General features: G+C 38.1%; 1 protein-coding gene across 2 annotated transcripts in view; it reads left to right on the top strand.

Moving 5' to 3' along the window:
* The first annotated feature begins 6,354 nt into the window (after positions 1 to 6,354).
* AKAP9 (A-kinase anchoring protein 9) overlaps positions 6,355 to 24,626 on the top strand; it is a 104,981-nt gene continuing 86,709 nt past the window's right edge. For both annotated transcript variants that reach the window (XM_084214816.1, XM_084214815.1), the window contains exon 1: positions 6,355 to 6,505. In XM_084214816.1, coding sequence (XP_084070942.1) covers positions 6,458 to 6,505 — 48 coding nt within the window. In that variant the 5' untranslated portion in view covers positions 6,355 to 6,457. The remainder of the gene's footprint in view (positions 6,506 to 24,626) is intronic.

Here is a 24,626-nt window from a genome sequence, read left to right as displayed (position 1 = left end):
ATGAGTACTAAAGTAAAGTCTAGGGAGTTCTTTGTTCTTACTAGCACTTATGGGATTACCTGACTCAACATACCAGCTCTTTTTTCGCCATAAATAATACTCAAAAAGGCATGAGTTTCAGGGTGGTACAATGATTTAGAAGTCATCCGTATTAAGTGATGACACTTTTAATGTATTTTGAGACTTGCTGAAATATGAAAAAACCCCAAGTATTTTCCATTCTAGCACCAAAATATATCAAAATAGTTAAAGGTTTAGGAAGCTATAGCTTCTTCAGATTTTGTAATTGTTGCCTGGAGCACTTCATCTCAGATACTGTCAGAAATTCTGGAATTTCAAAAAATACACTGGGGATGTCAGGTGAACAGTCTGGACAAATTTGAAGAGAAACTGGCATACTCACTGGTGAGTGCCACTGTGCTGAAATGGGGAAATTCCATTAAATTATTAATTTCTGCCATGTTCTAAATGGAGTTTCATGAATTACACTTGACCATATAAAATAGCAGAATAGTAGGAAAACAACTTGCTTTTATACCTTCCTACACAATAGGCTGAAGAGATTCTTATTCTGAACCTTCGTGTAAACTTGGACAATTGGGACCAATCAAAGAAATATGTACTATAATAGTTCTACATATTTCACATACAAATAACTGATTTTCACTAGAAATAGATCTTTGTTGGTACCTCAAATATCAAGTGCCTATTTGAAGCTTCAGGGTCATTTAACTAATTAGTTGTATTAGTTGCAATCTTACTTAAATTACCTTCCTTGATATATTATACCTGGAGAATAAATTATTTATCACACAAAACTTCTTAGGTGAAGAGTCTTGCCTCTTCCTAGTTACAGTATTTTCATCAAAGCAACACACAAATACCAGAGTATTTCTCTTAATTAATTAAATTATAAGGAACAGAATCAAATATGCATCCAAAAAGATATGTGGAGCTTACAATTAGTCAAACTAGAAGCTGTACAATTCCAGCATTCAGAAAAGACACACATTTCCAGAAGGTCTGTGTTACTGTAATAGCACAAGAGATCTGTGTTTCAACATTTCTGTCTGAGTTATTTTACTGTATTTCAGCAAGATGAAAAGTGCTTGGTTTTGGAAACAAGAAAAACACTTTGGTGGGCTCAGCTTGATTGTGTCTGATTGAAGCGTGCTAGCAAGCCCACAATTATTCAAGTATTAAGGGAATACCTGGATCATATACATGGAAAGCTTTAGTGTCTCATTTCTTCTGTCAACTCTTATAAGAAAATTTACTTTCATTTAGGAAAAAAAAAGCTTGCTGTACAGACATTTGGTGGGACGCTGGTTGCAATGGTTAATATAGATTTGTCTAACTTCACAGCTGCAGACAGGGGTTAAAATTACATTTTTTTTCTTACTGTTTCTTCTCACGTAGGAACATTTCATTTCCATCCGCAGTGCTGGTTTTTTTCATCAGCTTTGGTACTTTCATTTAGAAATACATATAGGAGAATAGAAATTTTAGCTGTTACATAGGAACTTGATTCTAAAATATTCATCAGTTGCCTCATTTAATAATTTTCATACTACTATGCCTCACCAGTGATTTCCAAAAGAAAACAGATGCAAAGAAACAGAAAAAAACCCCAGCAATAAAAACACCCATGCTTTAAAAGCACGTCTTCCTTACCTCTCCAGCCCACCTACTTTTTAGTCACTGTTTGTTCTGTAATGGTATCTGTTCTGCTCTGCTTTGAAGGAGAGACTATTTGTCTCTTTCCAAAACACAAGCTGGTCCTAACATAAATAACATGCCTAAGTGTCCCTGTGGCAAAAGTTTTTATAACATGGAGTCAGACTAGCTTAATACAACAAATCAAGTTCTACCTGAAATTTGAGTTAACTTCCACTTGCTAACAGCCAATTAACATAAATAGGTAATCAGTAATCAGCAGTACCTACAATGGGTCTGTGAAATCGGGAACTTTGCATATTTCACCTGAATCACCTGCCTGGTTCAAGCAAGCCAACTAAGCAGCATTCTGGGAGACTCCAATGCCAAGGCTCAGTGCAGCTGAAGAGAAGATGGTAGGGGACAGACTGTGATAAAGGCACAGGTGAAATAGTCATTAAGTCAACTTCATATTCTTCGTGCAAGCTCACACTGAGGTGGAGGTAAATGCCTTTGGTTACCATGCACTATGATGGGTATGCTCTGAGGCATTTCTGTACTGGCAGTACCATCTGCCATAGAACTCCCACTAGGTCCAGAGGAAGCGGGTGCGTGTCCTGGTCAAATAAAACTTTCACTGTGGTCATTTCTCAGAGGTGTCTCTTACTTTCACACTTGATCCCTTTAATATTCACTATAATAGAAAGTGTTATCCCACCAGGTGGGTTTTGAACAGCAAGTCAAGAGCCACAGCAGAATGGTTGGACATGCTGTGATGGTGACGAAAGACATCCCCCTCTCCCTTGCCATAGTCTCTGATGGGCAATAGGATTTGTCTTAAGGCAAGAACACCGGGTGGGAATTGGAGGAGGAATGATTTGGATGCTCACATAATCAATCCATTCCAGAGATAGGGGAGTTGGGGTGATTACTATTGACTTTGGTACGCATCAGCCTGCAAAATCCATAAAATGCTCCTGCAGACTGGGCCAGCTGAGTAAACTGGTATCCTGAGTTTGCAGGCGGCTATCTGGTGAATCCCCAGCCCCACAGGGACATCTGCATGTCCACCCCTAAGACAGGGAACACTCGCTTTTGGGTGGGTGAGTAAAGGCGCTAAGATCTGGTAAAACACAAAGATAAAATCCTGAAGTAACTACATAGATGCTTTGTAATTCTGAATTCTGCAAGGCTGAAGACTGTAAGCCTGTTCATTTGTAGCCAAACCTGCTTATATTATATACTGTATTGACAACATTTAAGTTCTGTATTAGCAACAAATCTAATAATAATAATCTACATATTCAGTGTCATATTTCTTGTGCCTGACCAAGAGTCTTCTCTTTATCACTCTACTACACATACATATAAGAAGGTCATATCCATTAACAGGAGGATTACTCCTTTAGGAATTATATTGACCAAATACAGACATTCAAAATTGAAAAAAAAAAAAAAACAAAAAAAAACCCCAAACAAACAACAAAGGAAAAAAACCCAGAAAAATAAACAAACAAACCTAAAAAAAAAAAGTAAGAACTTAAGTTTAAAATTAAAAACTAGAAAATGGCGTGGTCATTGTATTGCTGCTAGGAAAACATCTGACTGCTGTCAGGTATTTTTTTCTTACAAGGTGGATCAGGGAATCTTATGTGATCCATATAGGAGTCTTTCATTCTGATACATATTTTTGTGGAAGAAATTAAATTAGAGTTAAATAGTATTGCTATTAAGAGGTATTGATGAAGTTATAACACCTGAGAATACACAATATCTGTGCTCCTTACATGTTGGAAGAGGCTGTATATGCCTGTGATATTTTTTATATTTTAGCATATTATTTGTGATTTACCAGCAGCATGTTGTGATCTGACAGCCCTCTGATTCTGGCTTCAGTGAAATGTGACAGAACTTGAATCTCCTAATCAGAACTTTGTGATTATCACACATGGTCTTTTAGGCTTCATCTTCTGGCTTTATAGTCCACTAAAGTGCCACAATGAAAGTCACCATACATTCTCTGAACAGTGAATAAAGAAAACAGAAGAGGTAGGAAAAATGTGGAGTTTTATTGTTAGAGAAAATGCTGTAGATGAAGAAGCCTTTGTCCCTGTCCACAGACAGACACAACTAAAAATTAGGTCTGATATTTGAAGGTGGTTCAGTGCCATTTTATATATTAATATTTTTCAATAATAAATTTAGTTATAAATAAAAATAATACTAGGCCAAAACACGAGTTCTTCTTGTTTTGGAGAATGTCTGATCTGTATTTCTTTCCTTGTTAATCTGTTTTACTTCACATATGCTGTCAAAAGCAGTTTACATGTTTAACTTATGTGAATTTAATGAATGTTTGAGTTATTCAGCACTTTCTTACATTCTTGGACAAGTGAACAGTTCTGAGAATTAAGCAAACAAGATGAATACTTTTCTGTAACTGAAAGTTTAATTGGCTAACCAAGTTGTGAATTCCAGACAGCTTGTCCTGCATGAATGATACAATAGCAATTAAAATAGCTGAAGTAGGAAATCATACTGTATAGGTTTGGGAGAAAGTCCTGTTCTTCCTATGTTGAGAGGATATGGAAATATAACTCCTTGAGATATTCTATCTAGTAGTTTTCACAGTATTCTATTATAGTTTGTCAGTATGGTTATCATGACTTTCATAGTCATGAATTAGGTGTTAAGCTAAAATCCAATAGAATTACATGGATATAAGTCTGTAAGTAAAAGGAAAATTAGGCCCATCAATTCTAAGCATTATCTCAAGAACTCATTTAATTATAGGATTTGGAAAGTTTGTAATTATGTTCTAAATGGGATATTTACTGATAAATTATTATCTAAGTGTCATGTGTGTGTGAAATTTTACTGACATCTGATTGCTAGTTCTATTACAGGGGGCTCTAACAGTCAAGAGGAGTGTCACTGACACAGAAATGGGGATTTATTTTTCCCTCAGGGGTCTCTGGGCCTTTGTAGTCACTGGGAAAAAAAAATTCTATTTGTACAGGCTTTGAGGAGGTACTTCAATTTTCTGACTTAGAACATATTTTTAAGAAATGAACTCAAATTTATGCTCCTATAAAAATCTTTCCTATTTAATTAATTCTTCTCATTCATTTCCTGCTTTCCTCTATAGCATGATTTTCCTGTAGTGAAATGGCAAAGTCTGAGAACTTTACCTGAAACAAATGTCTTGCTTCAAATATAAAACAACAGATTATGCAGACATTTTTCATTCCCTATGATGAATGGTGTTTTCTTTTTACATAAATGGTATACATTCCTTTTTGACTAAAGGTTGAGAACAGTGTTTTGTAAACACAGGAATGCACATATTTCAGACTTTTCCATTAAATGTAATGGAGGAGGAAAGGAAAATCCTTTAAAATGTCAGATTGTAGGTTTAGTTTACTTTGGTAGTAATATGGGTGTTTTGTTGCTAGGACACCTAATTGACTTTTTAAAAAACTTGTTCCTGGTCAGTAATACTGTGCAAATAGTGTTTTCTTTTGTATTTTTGTTTGTTTGGGGCTTTGGGTGTACCCTGTCTTTGCTGGAAAATTCAGGCAAGGAAAGAATGTATACTAAAGGAACCATATTCAAAAGATCAGCAAAGCTGAGATCTAAGTTAATTCCGAAAGACTTTTGAGTTTTGCATTTAGTAAAGCAGCATGATTCCAAATGCAGAATAAGGAATCCGTTCCCATTGCAGCTGGTACACGTTCCAGGGAAGCCTTTTTCCTTCCTTTGTGTGTAAGCCTGTGCCATCCATCGCGCCATCACAAACGGAACCCACCTCAGGGGGAACTGAAAGAAAAAGCACAATAGGACCACGTGATACAAAGTGCTATTAGCCTTTCAAGGCGCACATTAAGTAGACTATTAAATTATCTCAGAATATTGCTCTGTATTTGCTGAGGTATAGAAATTGTATGAGCATTTAATTGCCACGTGCCATATTCCCCATTGTGCTTTTAACACACTTCTTCCAGCCCGTCTGGCACGACGAGTGCATGGTAAGTAATTTTAAGAGAGGGGGCTACACATCCTTTGTTGTCATCCTTACACAGTCTGCGGCACACGCTCGGGAAGCTCGTTGTATTGCCAAGCCTTAGATCGAGCTGTAGGATCCCTGCAATTGTGCGAGCCGCGCGCCGGAGCAGGACAGCACCTGGAAAACCAGAACTGTCAGAATTAGCCTTCTGGCCAGAGACACGGGATTGGCGGGGCAGCAGAACTCAGGTGCTGCCCATTCAGAGCCCCGTGTCGCAGTCCAGCGAGCGCCGGCCGCCTCGGCGGTGCTGTTCTTTTGTGGGCAGCGGGAGCCCCCGCCTCTGCCCGCAGGGCGCGGGGGTGTGGACGGGGGTGTGGAGGGGGGTGTGCCCACCGGTGCAGTCCGCGCCCGCTGCCCCCGGCGCCGCCGCCGCCCTGCAGGGGTCAAACGCGCTCCTCCAGGGGCGGCTCCGGCGGGACTCGGCGGCAGCCGGGCGGGCGGGGGTCGCCGGCGAGCAGAGGGGCCGGGAGCGTCCAGGGCTCGGGGAGGAAGGGCCGCCGGCGGCGGGAGGAGGAGCAGGCGGCCAGACGTCACTTTCCCCGGCCGCGTGTTTACGTGGAGCTGAAGATGGCGGCGCCGGTGGCCCCGCCACGGCAGCTGTCGTCGCTGTGAGGCGGGACGGGACCGGACCGGACCGGACCGGACAGCGAGCGTGTGCGCCCCGGCTAAGGGGAGGGCGCGGGGCGCGCTCCTCCTCCTGCTGCCGGTAACACCCTACTCTCCCGCAAAGAGGCCATGGAGGACGAGGAGCGGCTGAAGAAGCTGGAGGCTGGGAAAGCTAAGGTAGGAGGAGGAGGCGGTGGCGTGGCGGGGAGGCAGCGGGGTGAGGGCGAGGGAGGTTGTCAGCGGGGCCGGGCCGAGCCGCGCCGTGCGGCGGCGGAGCGGGGCTGCGGCAGGGGCTTGGCGCGAGGCCCCGCCGCGAACAAAGCCGCGGGCGGAGGAGGCGCTTTGTGCCGCCCGCCCCGCGCTCCCCCGCCCGCCGCGGGGCCGGGCTGCGCTCCGGGCCGGGCGGTGGGTGCCGGTGCCCGGCGACACCGGCCCCCGACACCTGGCATGCCACAGGTGCCAGTCACGGGGCCGGACGGTGACAGCCCGGACAGCGCCCGCTGCGGCGCCGGACGGAGGATGAGCCAAGGAGGAAGAGGAGAAGGAGCCTTAACCTCATTACCCTTCGCAGCCGAGGCGCGAATCCCGTTTACCTCATAAGCCTGGGAAACCCTGTGAACCTTTAAGGAAGTTTATGAAACCGGCAGCTGTTCTCAGTGTGGAACTAATGCCGTGAGAGAGCCTTAGGAGGCAGGGGATTAGCGGTGCCTCCAGTGGTGCGGCGCGCTGCCCGTGCCGGCGGGCGGGGAATGCCGTGACTCACCCGCGGGACCCCGCCGTGTGCGCCGGCACCCCCGGTGCCCGCGGAGCTGCGCGCAGCCGTCACCGCCTCGGGACTGTCAGGCGGCTCAGACGCTGCTCTGCGGGCTAACCCAAGGGTTAGGCGGGGAGTTTATCTTTTTATTCTAAGCGTGGTTCAGTACACAGCGGCTGCACAGCGTTTCGCCTTCTGGGCAGCAGACCAGACTACACTTCAGGAGGAACTCTTTTTAACTTCAAAGAAAGCTTTAGTGTGGTCAACGAGATAAGCTAATTAATGGCATTCTAGATAAAATTAGTGTTTTGACGTTAGGTATCATCTATTTCCTTCCTGTAGTCATAGCTAAATGATAAGAGTTTAGAAGTTGGTCAGTCATTCACGCTAAAGATATGCATGTAACTTGGCAGGAGCTAATAGTACAGGCAAAACGAAGACAAGCTAAAGATGAAACTATGAAACATTTTCACATCTTATTTATGCAGACTATAGAAAGGATATAGTTCATCTGCAAAGTATTGAATAGGTATTTTGCTGTACTAGTAAAAAAAACTTAGTGTGTTTCAAAATGTCTGTTGGGAAAATCTCCTGGATGGAGTTTTATGCTTATATAGAAAAACCTGTTCCTTAAATGCTTAGTGCAAGAGTGGTGTTTGCACATTATATAGTACTCATAAAAGGCACTGGGACAAATTAGATCCTGGTGGCAGTACATTCTGTCACAGACTGGCTAATTCTTTTTGCAGAAAATTAGAAAGTAGTTCATAAAGAAAATGGTTGAAGTAGATTTACCAGTATTATAAGGCACAATAAAGAATTTAGATTTTTTTTGCTTATTTTGGCCTGGGATTAACGCAGAAAAATTAATAAAAATTACTGAAAATTGAACCAAAAGACAGGACTCTAGCAGGAATTCAGTGGCTTCCTTCAAACTTTGAAAAAAGACGTACAGTTTACTAATTTATTCTGTATTTTAAGAGTACCGTCATAACTTTCACTATTGTTCTAGTCTTTTCTGACTAAAACCTAATGCTGTTCTTGTAAGTTTTTGCCTGAAGACTTTGGTACTCTATGCTTTTAAATGTCCCCTGTGATTTAAGTCATTATCACTCTTTAAAGCTATACATGGTTTATGTGAAAAGGGACTATAAAAGCAATGTGAGTTTTTTCAGATTTTTTTGTTTGTGCTCTATGTTGCATTTCCCCCCTTTTTACATGTGAATGTAAAAATGTGCTGTATAGCAGAGATTAGGTCACAATCTTTCAGTGACAAATGTCACTGATAAAAGCAGAAAAGAAGAAATTTTGTTAGTAGAGAATGGAAGCAGGAGTTGCTCCTGCAGCTGCTTTTCTCGTTTTCAAGCACATTCACAATAGTGTAATAAGTGCATCTCCTAAAATTGCTTGGCTCCAGTGTATATTTTCTGCAAATCACAGCAACAAGCATCCAGAAAACCTTTGAGCTTTGTCACTTGAGAGTTATTAAAATAAAGTAACTGAGAAAATGTGTTTAAGTAGATGTTGTTATTGTACCAAAAAGGGCAGGTGTTGCTATACTGCGGACACCTTAAACCATCCACCTGAAATTACAAACTTTAAATAAGATGTTCCATAAACTGCAGCATGAGTGTAGGTAATTGTGAATCTGGTAAAAGAGCCTAGCAGTTGCCATGAAGGTGGCTGGTACATTGCTAACAGTGGAGTTACTATTCACAATTGAGATCTGGATTCTGGTTTCATTTGGTTTTTTCCTTGTAAAGTCAGCACTGCTAAATCTCAGGGTCTGCATATTAAACCATATGAACTTGCTTGTAAAGCAACCATTTGGTTGTTTTCTAATATCAAGTAGGCAAATGTGGCATTTGCTTTTGTGTGAATTTATCTACAATGGAACTTCTTCTTGATGACTTCTAAGACACTGTCCCCCCCACATAGATCTTTTACAGAAAAGTGTATTAAAAGTAGATTTTCTGCAAATTAATTTTCTTCTGAGTCCTCCTTTATTGTTACTGGAAATGAGAAGCTCTGTTGTGAATCTTACTTTGATTGAATAGTGCTAAGTGTACTCAAGCCTGCAGAACAGGTCTCAGTGTGAACACATAGCCTTTACCAGTACATAATTTGAAAATTGGAATAAAAACTCTTGATGGAGGCTCACCAATATTCATGTGTACCTGCTGATCTTCAGAGACTACACCCAAGTCTGCATTATGAAGCAGTTTGCGCCATATGTTGTTGTTCTGTCTGTTACAAGTCTGCAAGGGCAAGGGAGGCACGAAGTTAGTAAATTTCATGCTCCTTTTTCCAGACCTGTAGTCAGTCATTCATTTTCTTTTGCCGTGAGTAAATCTGCTGAATATTAACCCAGCCTCTATAAATGTCTGTCTCCCTTCCATGGAAAATGATCTCTCAGTTCCTCTATAGAGCTCCTTTCTCGCCCAAACAGTCCATTTGTTTATCTTATCTCGTGATGTCATTATGGAAGCAAGAAGAGTGTGTTAGAAAGGCTAGTTAAGGCAAACAGTGTTGACTGTGATGGAAAGTGGAAGGGAGAAGATGTGTGCCAGCAACAGAAATATAGATGTGTGCTGTAAGGTTGATCAGTGCCCTAAAACACAGTGACATTAGAAATGCACCAAATGTGTTTTGTGCCTTGCTGAGGATATTTGGAATATTGTTGGTGGCCTGAGATAGTGAATGTGTATCTGGTCTTAAAAAAGGACTACGGAGCCTGGTGGTTGAAGATCTTGACACAGCATACTACATGTGGATTCCTGTGTGCATCAGTTTGCTTGGAAAGCTCATCTAACATTAGAAAGGGTACTATTTATGGTAGTTGGGTTGGGTATTTTAATTTCATGTATGTATTTAGCAGCTTAGTAACCGGCTTTTCCTATTATAGTTTGGGACACTTTTGATCAACTTTTAAAACTACAGAGAGTAGTTTGATAGCTTCAGAATAAAACCACGGATTGGATGCCCTTGTCAGAAAGTGGTTGAGGGTATTTTGGTGTAAAGCTTTTGAAATTTATAAAAATATTTTAATTTCTGTGCACACAGATGCACATGAAAGGCACAGCTATTATAATTGGCAAAATTGAGATGAAGCCATCAATAGCAAGTTTTATGGAATGATCCATTTTACAGTACTGAAATTTAGTTGGCAAAGTATTTAAGTAAGTGTTTAAATTTCTAGTGAGCAACGGGCACTCCTTAGTTGTATGCTTGTTTTTCCTATGGGAGGGGTGAACAAAGGAAAGATACTAATACACTTTGTAAGTTCTCTTGGGTTGGTCTAGGATTTCAGGTCTAATGTCAGAAATACATAATTTAGTGTTTTGTTTTTCAAAGCTTTTATGAATGTTTGAAATACATTATTGCAGTGTTCTAAGAAACTGTGTAATTGTTTGAGAACCTGAAGAAATTAGTGAGTCGGTTTAGTTTAAACACTTGAGAACCGAGGTTGATACTGCTTTTGATCTATACCAGAAAATCACTGAGCAGATGGAACAGTGATGTCGGCTGGGGAAGCTCTAATGGCTCTCAGTGGACAAGTATTACAGGTTGTATAACTAATTTGGCAAGTTATCTTCACAAATTGAATAGTCAAAAGAAATAATTGCGTATTTTGTCATCTGGTCATGCATGTAAATATTTCAGATGGCTGAAGATGAAAATGATATGTATTATTAAAATAGCATTGTCTAAGAGTCTGGGAATGTTTGTTTGCATTTCTATGTCTTTCTTTTTTGAGGGGAGAAAAATCCTCACCCATCTCTAGCCTCTTTGGACTGAGTAGTTTCAGAAGTCTCAAGGAAAGTTGTCGATATGTTGAGTTTTTTTTAAATAAAACACTCAAGCAAACATGGAATAGTTATGTGACTCAGTGATTAAAGCTCTAATTTAAATCCCCCAGAAGAACTCAAAGTGTAGATTGAGTGTAAAACACAGTCTTTTTTAACTCCCTGTAATTTACCTGAAGAGGAAAAAAAGAAGTATCACAGTAGTTATTAAAGAGTTTTTCATCACTGAAGTCACAGATCACTGAATATTCTGGGTTGAAAGGGACCTACGAGGATCATCAAATTCAACTTTTAAGTGATTTAAGACAGTTATGTATGGGGATTAAGGGTCAGTCAAATGAAATAGATTTAAAACTTACATGTCATTAACTAGCTGGGCTATTAACACATCATCATTTGCTTTCAAGTGTAGACTGTTCATTTTGTTTATCCTGTCTGTCTCAAATAACTTGAGCAAAAAAATAAGGAATTATGGAAGGAAAAATTTACTTTTCAGTCTGTATTTTCCTACTCTGCTTTTCTCTTAAAAGAAGTCGTATTTGCCATATCACGAAGTGCTGATTTCATCATAAAGCCCTAGTCATTGTGGTCACTCTTCATAAATTATGGACAGAAGAAGCTTTTTGAGTTAAAAGTTCACAGCATGGCAGTGGTGCTTTGTCTATATCTGAAGATGCTGGTGTGTATTAATGGACAAGACAGGAACCAACTGGATCTTTCAAGAGTTTCCTGGAAAGGTATGGGAAGGCTTTGGCTTGAGAGTACAGTGAAACTGAAAAAATACTATAATGAACAATTTATTTTAAGGAACTATTTTTCTTGCACATGAAGATCCTCAGAAATCTGTTCTTATTTGTATCTAGTTCCTAGGCATTCTTTTGTTGTGCTGCAAAGCTGTTTTTTTCCTAGGTCCTTCTGAACTTGTGAGGTTTGACTTCCTTTCATTTACAATCATTTCAATCTGCTCACTCCAGTCTGCATCTCTGTCAATTTTAAATGCAAATAATAGAAATTATGTGGAATTACATGTGTATATTTTCATTATAAACATTACTCAGTGTTCTTTTTTTTTTTTTTTTTTGTTGCTTTGAAAAAATAAAAAGAAATTGTAATTTTTTTCTCACATGTTCAAATTTTTATCAACTCTATTGGGTATTTGTTAAAAAAAAAAGGTACTTCAACTGAAATCTGGGATTTCAAACTCTCAAATTGAAACTACTAGAAGTCTTCCTGTTTCTGGGAGTGGGTTTTTTTCATATTGTTGTTTTGATGTCTATTTCCCTCATTCCAGAGATCTGTCCTTGCTTTTCATACAGGGCTTGATTATTGGTTTTAGATGTTATTATCAATGTACTCTTTTATTCAAGTTTTTAAAGTAGCTCTCTGCTTTCCAATGGTGGTGCAAGGTAGAACAAGTTGTAATTTATATGTGTTTTCTTCTGTGAATGCAGAGAAGTATCACTTCAAAATAATCCTTATTATTTTGCCAGTTTAGACAGAATTGTTCTTTAATCCAAAATACTAGTGAATTTCACAAAAATAGAGCAAGTCAACACAGTATTGTTAGTAGTCCCGTAAAGGCAAGAAATGGCATTGTAAAACTGCAGTTTAAAATGTTTTAAATGTTTTCTTGTTCATTGTGTAAGGAGAAGGAATTTCAGAAAAGAAAGCAGAGAGTTGCTCTTTGCCTACTTTCAAGACTTTCTTCGTTTTCCCGTGAGTCTCTCCTTCATTTCTGTGGTCTTCTTTCTAACTACTTATTTTCTTAGTATGTGTGTTGCAAGAGCAAAACAGAGATGACTGCAAAATTTGTTTCTCTATTATAACTAGAATCTAGAAAAGTTTGTTTGTTGGTACTTACTTGGAAATAAGCTTGATCACCACCACAGATTCATTCTTAAGGACTTTCAGTAAAGTGTATCTGATACTCCAAGGTAGTTGGACTTTTTGGCATAGGTAGGTGTTGCCAGGAAATCCTGTGGTTTTTCCTGACAGGGAATAACCAGAGAACTCGGTGCTTTTAAATACTGATGTACAAAGGTATTAACTGTAGAATACCTTTGCATTTTAGAGTTTGGAATAGTGAAAAATCTGATGAAAATGAGGACAAAAGAAAATAAGGTTGCCGAAGTAGGTCCAACTTTGTTGAACTACCTTATATTGCAACATAAGATTATATACTAGCAGCACAATTGTTGGAAATCCTAATTTAGGGTCTGAAAGCTATGTCTTGAATATCTGCCCCACAGAGAGAGATTTCAAGTATTTGTTTCAAAATAATTTTGTTACTGATACATGCTACTGTGTCACTTTGAATTTGGTATGATAAATGCACCACAGTTCAACAAAACACAACTGATCTTTTAACTGCTATTCTGAAACAGAAATAGTTCTTGAAATTTATCTTGAGGAGGTGCTTGTCTGTTGACTGCAAAGAGTTGGCACACCCTATTGTGTTGATGGTTCTGGTGTTCCTGTTTATTGAAGGAAACCTTAATCTTTGTTTTCCTGTGATTTCTTGAGATGCCAACATTTATAACTACCTTTCCTACAACTCGTGCAGAAAAGACTGAACAATTAATAAAAATGTTCAAATTTCTTAGAATTCTTAGTTTCTTGGACGTATGGAATGAGTTCTCCTCCTTCTCTCCTCTTCTAAAAAGGAGCCCCAGCAAGCTTCCAGATGGAAAAAATTCAACAGTTGTCAGCTGGGCAAAGGAATGTGAGACTCTAGATACCAAACGCTAAATTGAAGGTAGTGAGGGAGCGATCAAATCCCAGTTGTAACATCATGGCAAAACAAAGAGGTGGTCTATTGGACTATGCTTCTAAATCTCAAAACATGAAGAAATTTTAAAATTCTTTACAATGTGACATAATAATGGTAAAGAGAATATATACCATTTTTGTGATATTTTTAGAGGAAAGCCTAGATTTGATGAAAACTGTGCTGCTGAGGCAAAATTACAGGAAATTATGATAGCAACTATGATAGCAAGCAAGACCCAAGAAGATTGGTGGAGTTAAAGAGATGGAGTAGATGGGATTGTTCTGGCACTGAACGTGTTTATTTGCAAATATTGATAAAGCAGGTGTTCCGGAGAATAAGCAGAGTAAGTTACATAACATTTTATTCAAATCTGAGTTCAATGGTAGGCTGTGATTTGATAGAAGAGGTTATCCCTTAATCCTGGCTTTGTTTGCTAACCTTTTTACTTGTCATTAAACTCTTCTCTGTGAAGAAAGCTCCAGTGTCCAACCACAAAACAAGGGGAAAATATTTAAGTATTTCTAAATCCATTTAGATTGTCTAAGGGAGGTAACCGGTTTTACATAAAACCTATGTATTTGCATTGAGGATATATATTTTCAAGTAAAAGGTGTATAGGAGAAATGTCTTACTATAAAAGGTAATGCTCAATAACAATGATAAGAAAACGTTGTCTGGGTCTGTTCAGTTGTATGCTGTGTTAGCTAGCCTAATTTGCTGTGTTAAAAGAAGTAAAGGATGTCCTGATACACGACTCCTTAAAGATGGATGTGTTAGATTTTCTTTATTATTTGGAATATATTCTAAGAATTCAATTTAGCTTTCTTAAAAAAAAAAACCAAACAAACAAAGAACAAAAACAAGACTCCAGAGACAAGTGCAGTTTTGTGAGCAATATCACTGTCTTTGTGAACTTGCTTTTCTCATAACTCAGCAGCTTGTAAAAAGTGATAAAAGCCTGTCAAAATAGTACAAGCCTGTCAAGCCTTGCACACTGAGCATGAAATTTCATGCAGTTGGTTCTTCCCTGTCTGCCCAGCTCCTTGCAGATCTGTCTCTCTCTCACAAGCTGCAGTTTGTGGGCTTTATTCTCTGTCCATTCAGTACCAGACGTGCCACATGGTGGGAATTAATCTAAAAGTGATATAAACTAGGTGGAAAAATGGTGAAGCAAAAATGAGTTTGATTTGTTCTAAAATATTTGCAATTAATAAAAAATAAAATGATCAAAACCATAAACATTACTTAAAATAAAAATTTAAGTTTTGTTCAGTTTCTACGTGGGGTTAAGCACAGAGGTGGCCAAAATGCATATGAATAATTGCTTAAAATGTATTGAAATTCTCCAGAATTTTGGCTTTTGACAACTGAACACAATGTTCCTGAAAAGATTGCATTGACAACTGGATGGAAGTCATCTCATAACTTGTTTTTATTAACAAGGAATGGCTATCAGTTCCTCCTTAGCATGAACTGAATTTAAACAGTTGATCTGAATCTGAAAGGCTGTTTGTCTTGTTGACAAAGATGTAACCTCTCAGATTCTGTGCCAGTTGGCGCTTGTCAAGTTGAAAAAAATTATAATCTGGTGTTGGTTATTAATAAAGCCTTAATTAGACATAGCCTGTTCATTCTAAAGGTGCCTCTTTCTTTCAGACTTCTTGGTTAATGAGAAATGAGATGCAAACACAACTCTTGAGATCTTGCTGTGCCTTTACATCTTTTCTCTACCTGTTGGGTTTTATTTCTCTCCATTTTTGATCTTTAAATATCTCTGCCACAGCTACATTTTTACTAAAGAGGACAATGTGGAGAGGAAAAATGTAGGTGTATTCTACATAAATGCAACTAAATTGTTTCCTCTTAGGATGAAAAAGTTAAATTTACATGAATCAGGATAATGTAAACAGTGCATAGAGACTTAAAGTAAATCAATAGTTTATACTTGTTTTAACAACCAAAAATACTTTTGTCAGCCCTTCTCAGCCAATATCTAATAAACTCTTCTTCTTCATTTAGTATAATGACTAAATGTTACCATGCAGGAGGAAGGAAAAATAAGCATTGTTGGGCAGGGCAGGACTTCTGCTGATCAGGACAATCATGCATTGGGCTGCAGCCCCTTTCTTGAAGCATGAGCACAAATGACAAATGCTTTTGTCATTCAAGTTTTTTTGCATTAGCTACCTAGAGAAGTCTGGGCAAAGCCTCTTCAGATACAGATCCTCTCCATGCAATTATTTATGTGTTGCAGTATTGTTGCATTATTAAAGCCCCGTGCTCTAGAAATGGTAGTTTTTTGTAGTTAATTGATTAGAATTTGCAGTTGAATAATTGCAGTGTGTTGTGGAAGGAGGAACTATGGGAGCTGGAATGGAGTATTGATTAGGATCCCACAGGATGTTGTAGTTGTCTGACTACAATTTTCTGTAGATGTGTCAAGATTTTTGTTGTGGGATTCTCATCAGTATTCATGATTTTTGAGAAACAGTTGATTATCCCCAACCTTGGCCTCCTGGAAGGCGCATTGATGCTTGATAATACACTGTAACCACAGCTGCAATTATCCTGCAGTTGTCAGTAAGACTCTGTGTATACTCATTAGGGAGTGTCAAAAGACTGGCAAAGACTGCTCTTTAAACGAAACAGACTTCTCTGAATGAATGATCAACATTAAGGTCCTTGGGGATCTGCACAACTGTTGATAGGAGACCCTTTTTAGGTAACTAGGGCTGATCCCACAGAACTTGCTGAAAGTGTTAAAGACTTTTGACACTGTGTGACATCGTCTTATAAGCAAACTAAAGACTTGGTTAGGGTACAATCATCATTTCATGTTACAAATGAGTAGAAAAATTTGACTTAGTGTTATTTGTTTTAATGGCTTACTCTCAAAGTAGGTGGTCATTCAGTCTTCCACAAAGCTTCTGTCACTCAGTATTTACATTATTAGCTGTGGAAAGAATGTGTGTTTGTATGTACACAGTACTGTACTAAAGTGGGTGGCAAACGTGGTGAAGAGGCTTAGACTTCAAAATAAAATCTGGTGCAAAAGGATGTGGAAGCAACACTCAAGGCTTTTTTTTTGCTTCTTTGTGGTAAGGACTGTCCTTGGGCTTTCCAGGTCCCTGAGTTTAATGGCAGAATTGGAAGGCTGATGTATTATCTGCTCTACAGGTCAAAATGGGGACCACTTAAGCAATTTTGATGTAAAAACATTTATGGGACTGAGTATAGTGCGTCCCAGCATCCTGCATAAGCTGGGTGGTATTGTTACAAGGCTGTTTCCTTACTCATCTTTGAAAGGTCATTGCCTTCAGAAATTTCAAGTGAAGCAGGACGAGAAAAGCAAACATCAGCTCCATATTCAAGGAGGGTGAGAAGGAGTATCAGGATCTGTAGTCAGGTCAGCCTGGCTGTCGTGTCTGGAAGACGATGGAGCAGATCTTCCTGGAACCCATGTTCAGGCACAGAAAGGCCAAGAGCACGATTGGAGTTTATCAAGGGCAAGCTAATTGTCCTCTGTGATAAGCTGAATGTCTCAATAGGTGGGGAGAGAATGGTGGATGTTGTTTACCTTGACTTTAGGAAGGCATTTGATGTGATCTCTTAGATCTCTTAGATCTCTTTGTACAAACTGGAGATAGGTGGCTTGGGTACATAGTCTGCAAGGTGGGCAGAAAATTATCTGGACTGCTCTGCTTACATTGCTGAAGCAAAGTCCAGCTGGTAGTAAGTAGCATTCTTCAGGTGTACAGTTAGATATTGTGTAAATGACCTGCATTGGAGAGAGTGTGCCTTCTGTGTGCTCATGGATGATACTGCCTTAGGGAGAGGTTAATGAATTGAGGTATAGGGCTTCTTATCGGAGACACTTTGGCAGTCTGAAAGAACAGACTGGCAGAAAATTCATCAAGTCTTAACAGCATGAAAGATGGTAGAGGAAAGTTCACACACTTTCCCATTGGCAGAAAGGAGGAATTTTTAATTCCTTTTCATTACAGGGCTGTAAAAGTAGCCTACAGAATATTCCAGTGACTAAAAGAAAGAGGTGATACTGTGTGATCTGCTTTGAAGTCAGGAAGGGATCCTGCATTTCTCAGTAGTAGCCAGCAGTGTTGTTTTCGTATCCTGAAACAGGAGGAGGACCCCCAAAATTGATTTCTGCCTACAATCCCAATTTTGGAATATTTTTTGTTCTCAGGACTTCTTTAACCCAAGTTGTGCTTTTCTAATGTGGTCAACTTGGGTAGGTAAAATTCTTGGGTTTTACCTGAAACAAGGTAAGAATAACTTGAGGAACAGAATTATGTTATTTAATAGCATTATAGCTGTTATCTGGATGGTAATGGGCTGATGTGAGCAAATACTAAATGAGAAATAAAGGAGTTCTGTTTTACCTCTCTCCTGCTCCTCCCCATGTAACTATTTCATTGCAGCACATATTGGGGTGGTGGGAGAATGGAGGAAATAGATACAAGTTTATTCTTCCCAAGCAACTGCAATAAGATAATCCTTTGTGTGGGGAAAATCTCATTCAAATACTTGATTTCACAGTGCCAGATTAGACACAATATAAAGCTAATTTTAAAAAATACAAATAAATAGACATATACTCTAGTTCAGTACTGTACTGTATACAAAGGAGCTGGGTTAATCTGTGCAACAAAAGGATTATATAAAAACTGCATTTTTTTGATGTAATGTGGTAAGATGACTATCAATTATGATAATTTATGATACTGTTTCACTCTTTCCATACTCCCTAAAATAAGTCTGTATTTTTAGGTGTTATCTTCATCGATTTAGGTTGGGGAAGAACACCTCTTTAACTTGGACCATAATGTCCATATAACTAGTTGTGTGAGGAAAATGGATTTCAAGTGTTTTACTAGAAACCCACTTGAAGTAATGTACAGAATGCTCTAAAACAAGTGAAAGTGAATTTATTCTGGGGATTTTTCTTCCGTTGAAAACATATAGATTTTGCTTATAGTTATTTCTTACATAAATGCATGTAAGCAAAAACATAAATGAGTCTGGTAATGCTCAAAATCAACTATAGTGTAAGTAATTTGTTTTTAGGATACCATTGTTAGAAACATGAGAATCATTACTTGTCAAAGCTTTTTATGTTCTCTTTTCATAGTTTTAGTGTTAATAGTTCAATCTTTATTAAAATGAAAAATGTCAACTCTAACTTTTTAACATGTAAGAATTAATAAGATTTAGAATGAAGTGTCTGTGTTACATACAAACTTGCAAGTTGCCAGTAATTTGATTGACAAGCACTGTGTGGAGTTACTGGCAACTGATGCTTCTGCATACTTTTGTATTTTTAGAGTTGCCTTCCAACTGGCAGGCACAGATGGCCATAGGTTACGATTTTTGTGTATTTCTGAATTAAATATAACATTTATATGGTACTTTAAATTTTATTGTGTCAATATCCTTTGTTAATTACTCTATACGGGTTTTCATATTAATTGGGAAGTTAGAACCAATAAGAAGAAAATTTGTTTTCATTAAGCGCTCAGTGTTATTTTGTGGTAGTAGAAGTTGTTTAAACTTTTCTTGAAAAAAATTACTCTGATTTGTCATCTTTATTATGCTGATAATAAAGAATGTTCTGTCACAAAGTGAATAAGTTTTTTCAGTGGTATTAAAGTCAAAAGACCATAAAGTATTTAGGACTGCTCTTACCTAGAGTTTAAAATGCTTTTAGAGAAACCCTGTTTGAAATACCAGGCTTGTTGTGCTCATCTATGAAGTTCTGTGTGGTATATAATTTCTTTCCCTTCTCAGATTCCTGTTAAAAATGAGGGCTAAAGTCTGTATTCTAGGATGTGATAAATTGCAGTTACATGTGTTTAATACAAAGAAAATGATAATTGAGAAGAAAAATTAGGACATAGGAGATATGAAAATAATTTCTCTTTTACCAGAACCAGGCTCGCCTCTATCCATTTTATTTCAGTTTTTACCAAAATTTAGATTGAAATTTAGCCTTGCTTTGGGCTCAAGGAAAAGGTAGACTCACTTTTTCACTGCCTTACAGTCTCAGGAATGTTTTCCTAAGGTTATTTTTTGGGGAAGAAGAGTAGCATGGGAAGAAAGTTACAGAACAAGGCAGAAATTTGCTAACAACCTGACTGCTTCTAGTATTTAATTACATTGTTTCTTTGCCTTTTAGGCTGTAACTATTCTGTAAGACATTTCTTCTGAACTGAGTATTTTTTAAGACCTAAATATAGTGGAATTAATATGCTTATATGCTTAACCGTGTTACTGTATTGCAGTTGTTTTCTTAAAATAGTACCCTGTAAGAACTCCAAGGGATTAATCAAAGGCGTCTCCAGCTGTTGATTTAACTATATTTAGTCAAACAGCTGATACAACTATATACTTATTAAAGAACAGGTGTTAAGCCAGTTGCTTTAAGAAGAAATAAATTGAACCTAGACATAAGCAATGCTCAGGTTGTTGGTAAATTTATTTTGGTGATACATACTGATATATGTCTGATGACTCTGCTGCTTTCCAGAAATTGAAATTCTGTAGAGATTAATGTTTTAATGCTTATATTTAGCCTCTAAGTTGCTACTATGCTGTAAAAGAAATGTTTGTGGTTTATTTTTTTCATAAGCCTGACTGAAGCTCACTGTCAGTGAAAATCCATTACTTTTTGTATTTCTTGTGGTCTGTGGCATATTCATCTCTATGGTTTATTTAAATATTTAATTGTGAACAGTTAATGAAGTATGATTCTGGAGGTAAGAATGAGAAAAGTTGATCCTGTTTGTAACCCACTGGACTTCTCTGGGTCTGTAGAAATCAACTGCCATAAATGTAAAGCCTAACCCTACAGTTTTGTTGAATCAAACACAATATTGAAAGAAATAGCAGATATAAAATTGCAACCTAGTGCATAGATTTAATGCTTAAGTGCTTTTTGCCTTCTGCTCAGGAGGGCAGTATCTGCCTTTTAATTTCAGAAGATAACTTGTTTCACAAGGCTGAATTCATCAGTCTTGTGAAAAAGACTTAAAATCTTAAACATAGTTGTAATTGTACAATCTTACAAAAAATGTCAATGCAGAAACTTGCTAAGGAGTTCACCTTTATGAAATATTGTACTAATTATGGCATCTCTCTAATGATTTTTCTATCAAGTGTGTTTTGTAGGCAATTATTAATCTGTTCCAAGGGCTTTAAGATGTGATACCTTTTGCATGTTCCAGGCATTTTTGATTGTTTGTTAGTTGTTTGCTTTTGTTTTACCTGTGTCTTCATCTGATCAGATTTATTGAGCACAAGCTTTGTCTTGATTGCTGTGTATGCCTTAAGGTGGTAGAAACACACAGCAATCTACCTTCCATTTGGTTGGTGTCATGTATCATGTGTACCCTACCTAATTTAGTCTAACACATGCCACCAGTGGCTTAGTTTTATTAGTTATTCTTAAGTTTTAACACAATATCTGAAAACTTTGAATTTTGACAGCTTTCCATTAAGATGAAGGAGCATCATGTTGTTACACATCAAGACCATGATAGGTAGGGTTGTGTCTCCTTTTGGAGCTCAAAAATTTTATGTATTAGTCTGGCTGTCACAGCCTCTACCACTTACTGTTCAGCTATTAAGTGTTACTAAGATATGATCATTTGATAGCTTGACTTAAAACACCAGAGATCAAATTTTCTGTGCACTTCCTTAAGTCTGTCTTTTGTTTGTGTCAGCAAAACATATCACATCCTGTGCTTTCATTCATAGGAAACTGATACTAAAATCATAGTGTAAACTTATATACAACTTTATAACAGCAGCTGTTTCAGTTAATAGAATCTCATCTACATTTACATCTTGTTTAGGGTCCTGCACTTCCTTGAGATTACTGTTCTTAAGTGGATGCCACAGCTGAAGTTACCCATTGCATTATGTGGATACCAAAACACCCCAGAAAAGTGCCTGAAGATAAATATTGATACTTTTTTTTTTAAAGGATGGTAGGGTAATGTGTTCATACAGTCTAATGAACAGTATTGTAACTGTATGCTATCAGAGTATCTAAATCTCATATTAGGATGATTTTTTAAGAATTAATTAATATATAAAGCCATCTTCTGGGTGTAAATTTTCAAAAGACTTGTGAGATGTGAAGGACGACTTGGCAAAGCAGTGAAGTTTTCTAGTTCAAAAATTAGCAGAAAACATCATTTAAGTAATTAAAAACTTGCAATTTAGCAAAATAGTAAAACCTTTCTTCCCTCATTGTTTTATAAAAGTTAAAATTCATTGTAACATTTGTATTATTATTATTAAAATTTATTCGGCAAAACTTTTGCTCTGGCCTGGAATTTACTTACTATGGCAAGTTGGATTATTTTAGAAAAGCTTAGGGAGTAGAGGAAGAAACATTTTTCTTTAACATGTTTGTGAATCCATTTGTTAACATTGTGATAAGTCCTCCTACTTCCCCACCTCCCCTCCAAAAGTTGTTTCAAAAGGTTTTAGGACATTGAAGACTTGACTTTGTGCCATTTGGGTTTTTTTCAGCCTAGCTTAAGAATATGTCAGGATCCAGTTTTTAATTAAAAGCTCGTGTTAAACAGAAACCTGGTGGTGCAAGAGTGTGTTTCTGTTGGTGCAAAACTCTTTTGCCTTCCTGTTGTTACAGAGCCTCTGAAACATGGCAAAAGTGTCTGATAGACAGTGCCTTTTGAGACAGCAAAGGTCCTAATGTTTCAGGCTTCAAGTACGGATGGCCTGTGTTCTTTTTAGAAAGCAGCACAAAGCTTCTGTTGCCCTCTCATTTTTGTCACTAACAGCTTGTCCCAATCCAGGTATTTCCTCTTGGCTTTGAGGTCGTTTAGTACCAATGTGACTCAGAGGATTTTTTCGCCCTCAATATCACCAGAGAGAGGCAGCATTCAATATGAAAAGAGAAAAATTAAAAGTACATAGGATCAGCATATAAATCATTTAGGTAGAAGCAGTTTAGTTAAAGACCAAAAAAGTTGAGCAACTTTTTTAGAAGTTAGTTTGAGGCATTGCTTTTGTTGAAGCAGTCCAGCATTGAAATGTGCTTGGCATATTTGTGTCAGTCATTGTAACCTGACTTAGAGTGAATTTTCATACACTTAACTTCCATTCTGTGTCCAGAAAATAACCCAGCTAAGTAATGAACTTAGCTGGTCCTAGATCTGTTCCTATTTAAACTCTTGGGACGGGGAAGAGCAGAGCAGATCAGAACCCCACTAATTCTGAGGCTTTCCAGCTCACAGTGCCATCTGGCGGGGTTCATTCCAGTTCAGCGCCCTTGGTAATTAGCACTGCCAGCAGTACTCTTAACTTGATAAAGACTGGCTAAAAAGAATTGCCCGAGGTGCTATTCCTCTCATTATCCTGTGTTGTCCTTTAAGATACCATAGCTATCTATAACTGTAAATTCTGGTGGTAGCATTGGTTTTCTTCAGAGGACTCCAAAGAAATGGCTGTCTCTGAAGCTGAAAGACTCTCAGGCTTTTATTTAGGAAGCCACTAGGATTTCTTCTTTGGAAATTTTCTTATTATCATCAACTAATACTCATGAGCCACTTAAGTTTTTATAAGGGGAGACATTCTAAGGTCTTGTTCAAGCTATTTGGGAAAACCTGGCTGTGAGTGCAACATAAAAATCAGTAGATTGAAAATTCTTCATTTCTGGGTGATTATTTCTTGTTCATTCAGCCTAATGTTTCCCATTTAGTAAATTCAGCATCTGTTGAATAAAACAAATAACCTAAAGCTCTGTTTGGCTCAACAGATAAGCAGATTGAAACTTGCAAAGAACATTAGTTCTTTACTTACAGGCTGGCTTTTCAGCTATATGACATAATATGTTTAAAGTATTTGCAGGTTGCTTCCTCATTTATCTTCTTTTAGTGGGTTTTTACCTCAGGATTTGAAAAGAGTTATGATACTCTTATTTGTTGATTAGCAGAATACAATCAGTAGACTTCACTGGGAAGACATCTGTTTATTCTCTGTGTTGGCAATTTTTGATTCACCTTACTTTCAGTTATCCTTTCCTTAGTTTAGACATCAGGAACCCAGAAGAAGCAGGCACTATAACCTTACCTATACTTCAGGAGTTTGTGCTTTGCCAAGACAACCCTTAGTGCTTAGACCTTCTGAGAATATGACAGAAGTGACAAAGTGACACTTTCTTCTCTAATACCAGTTAACTGTTCAACATCTCTTCACAGGACAGACTAGCTTTTACAAAACTTGATAGCCTAACAGCAGATGAGTTTTAAACAGCTCAGGTGAGATTTACTGTCCAAATCTCAGTGTTGCTGTCTCCATTACTCTCTTGTGGGTGAGGGAGAGATTATGGCAGGTGTTTTTTCAGTTGTCCAGGATAAGGTGGGATGAATAAGCTTAAACCACAGCAAATGTCCAACTTCTAAACCATGCCAAAATTTCAAATTTTTTAGTTGATTACTACTATTGCAGGACACCCCAGTCAAGAATTCTTGGGACGTACATGTGCTTAATAAATGATCAAAACAAATCCCAAAATCCCACTTCAGGGCTCTGCTTTTTGTTCTTTTTGTGTTACTGAAATCTTCTGTAGGAATAATTACCCGTGGTCAAAGGGAGTAGGCACTGGCCCTATCATGACTAGGGCAGGTGATTCTTAAATTAGTCCTTCACCTTTTAAGACAGGTGGCAGTCTGTCTCAGTCTACATATTTTGGTTTCACTTTCACTCTCAGTAATCTTTTAGAATTTATGCCTTATTACCATTCAGTGATGGGGGATTAGGAGCATTATAATTAGAAAAGCCTGAGCCTTTCTGTCACAGGACTGGTTATGATCTGTCACGATGAGTTTCATGATCTATCCAAGTGTTACTATGTACTTGCAGCCAGAGTCGGTCTGGGTCTGGGATATATTGTAGTTACCACTTACACAATACAGTTTG

This window comes from Fringilla coelebs (genome assembly GCF_963513975.1).
Source record: "Fringilla coelebs genome assembly, chromosome: 1".
Taxonomy (NCBI): Eukaryota; Metazoa; Chordata; class Aves; order Passeriformes; family Fringillidae; genus Fringilla; species Fringilla coelebs.
The sequence above is the reverse complement of the archived record's forward strand: the minus strand, read 5'-3'. Positions and strand labels throughout refer to the sequence as shown.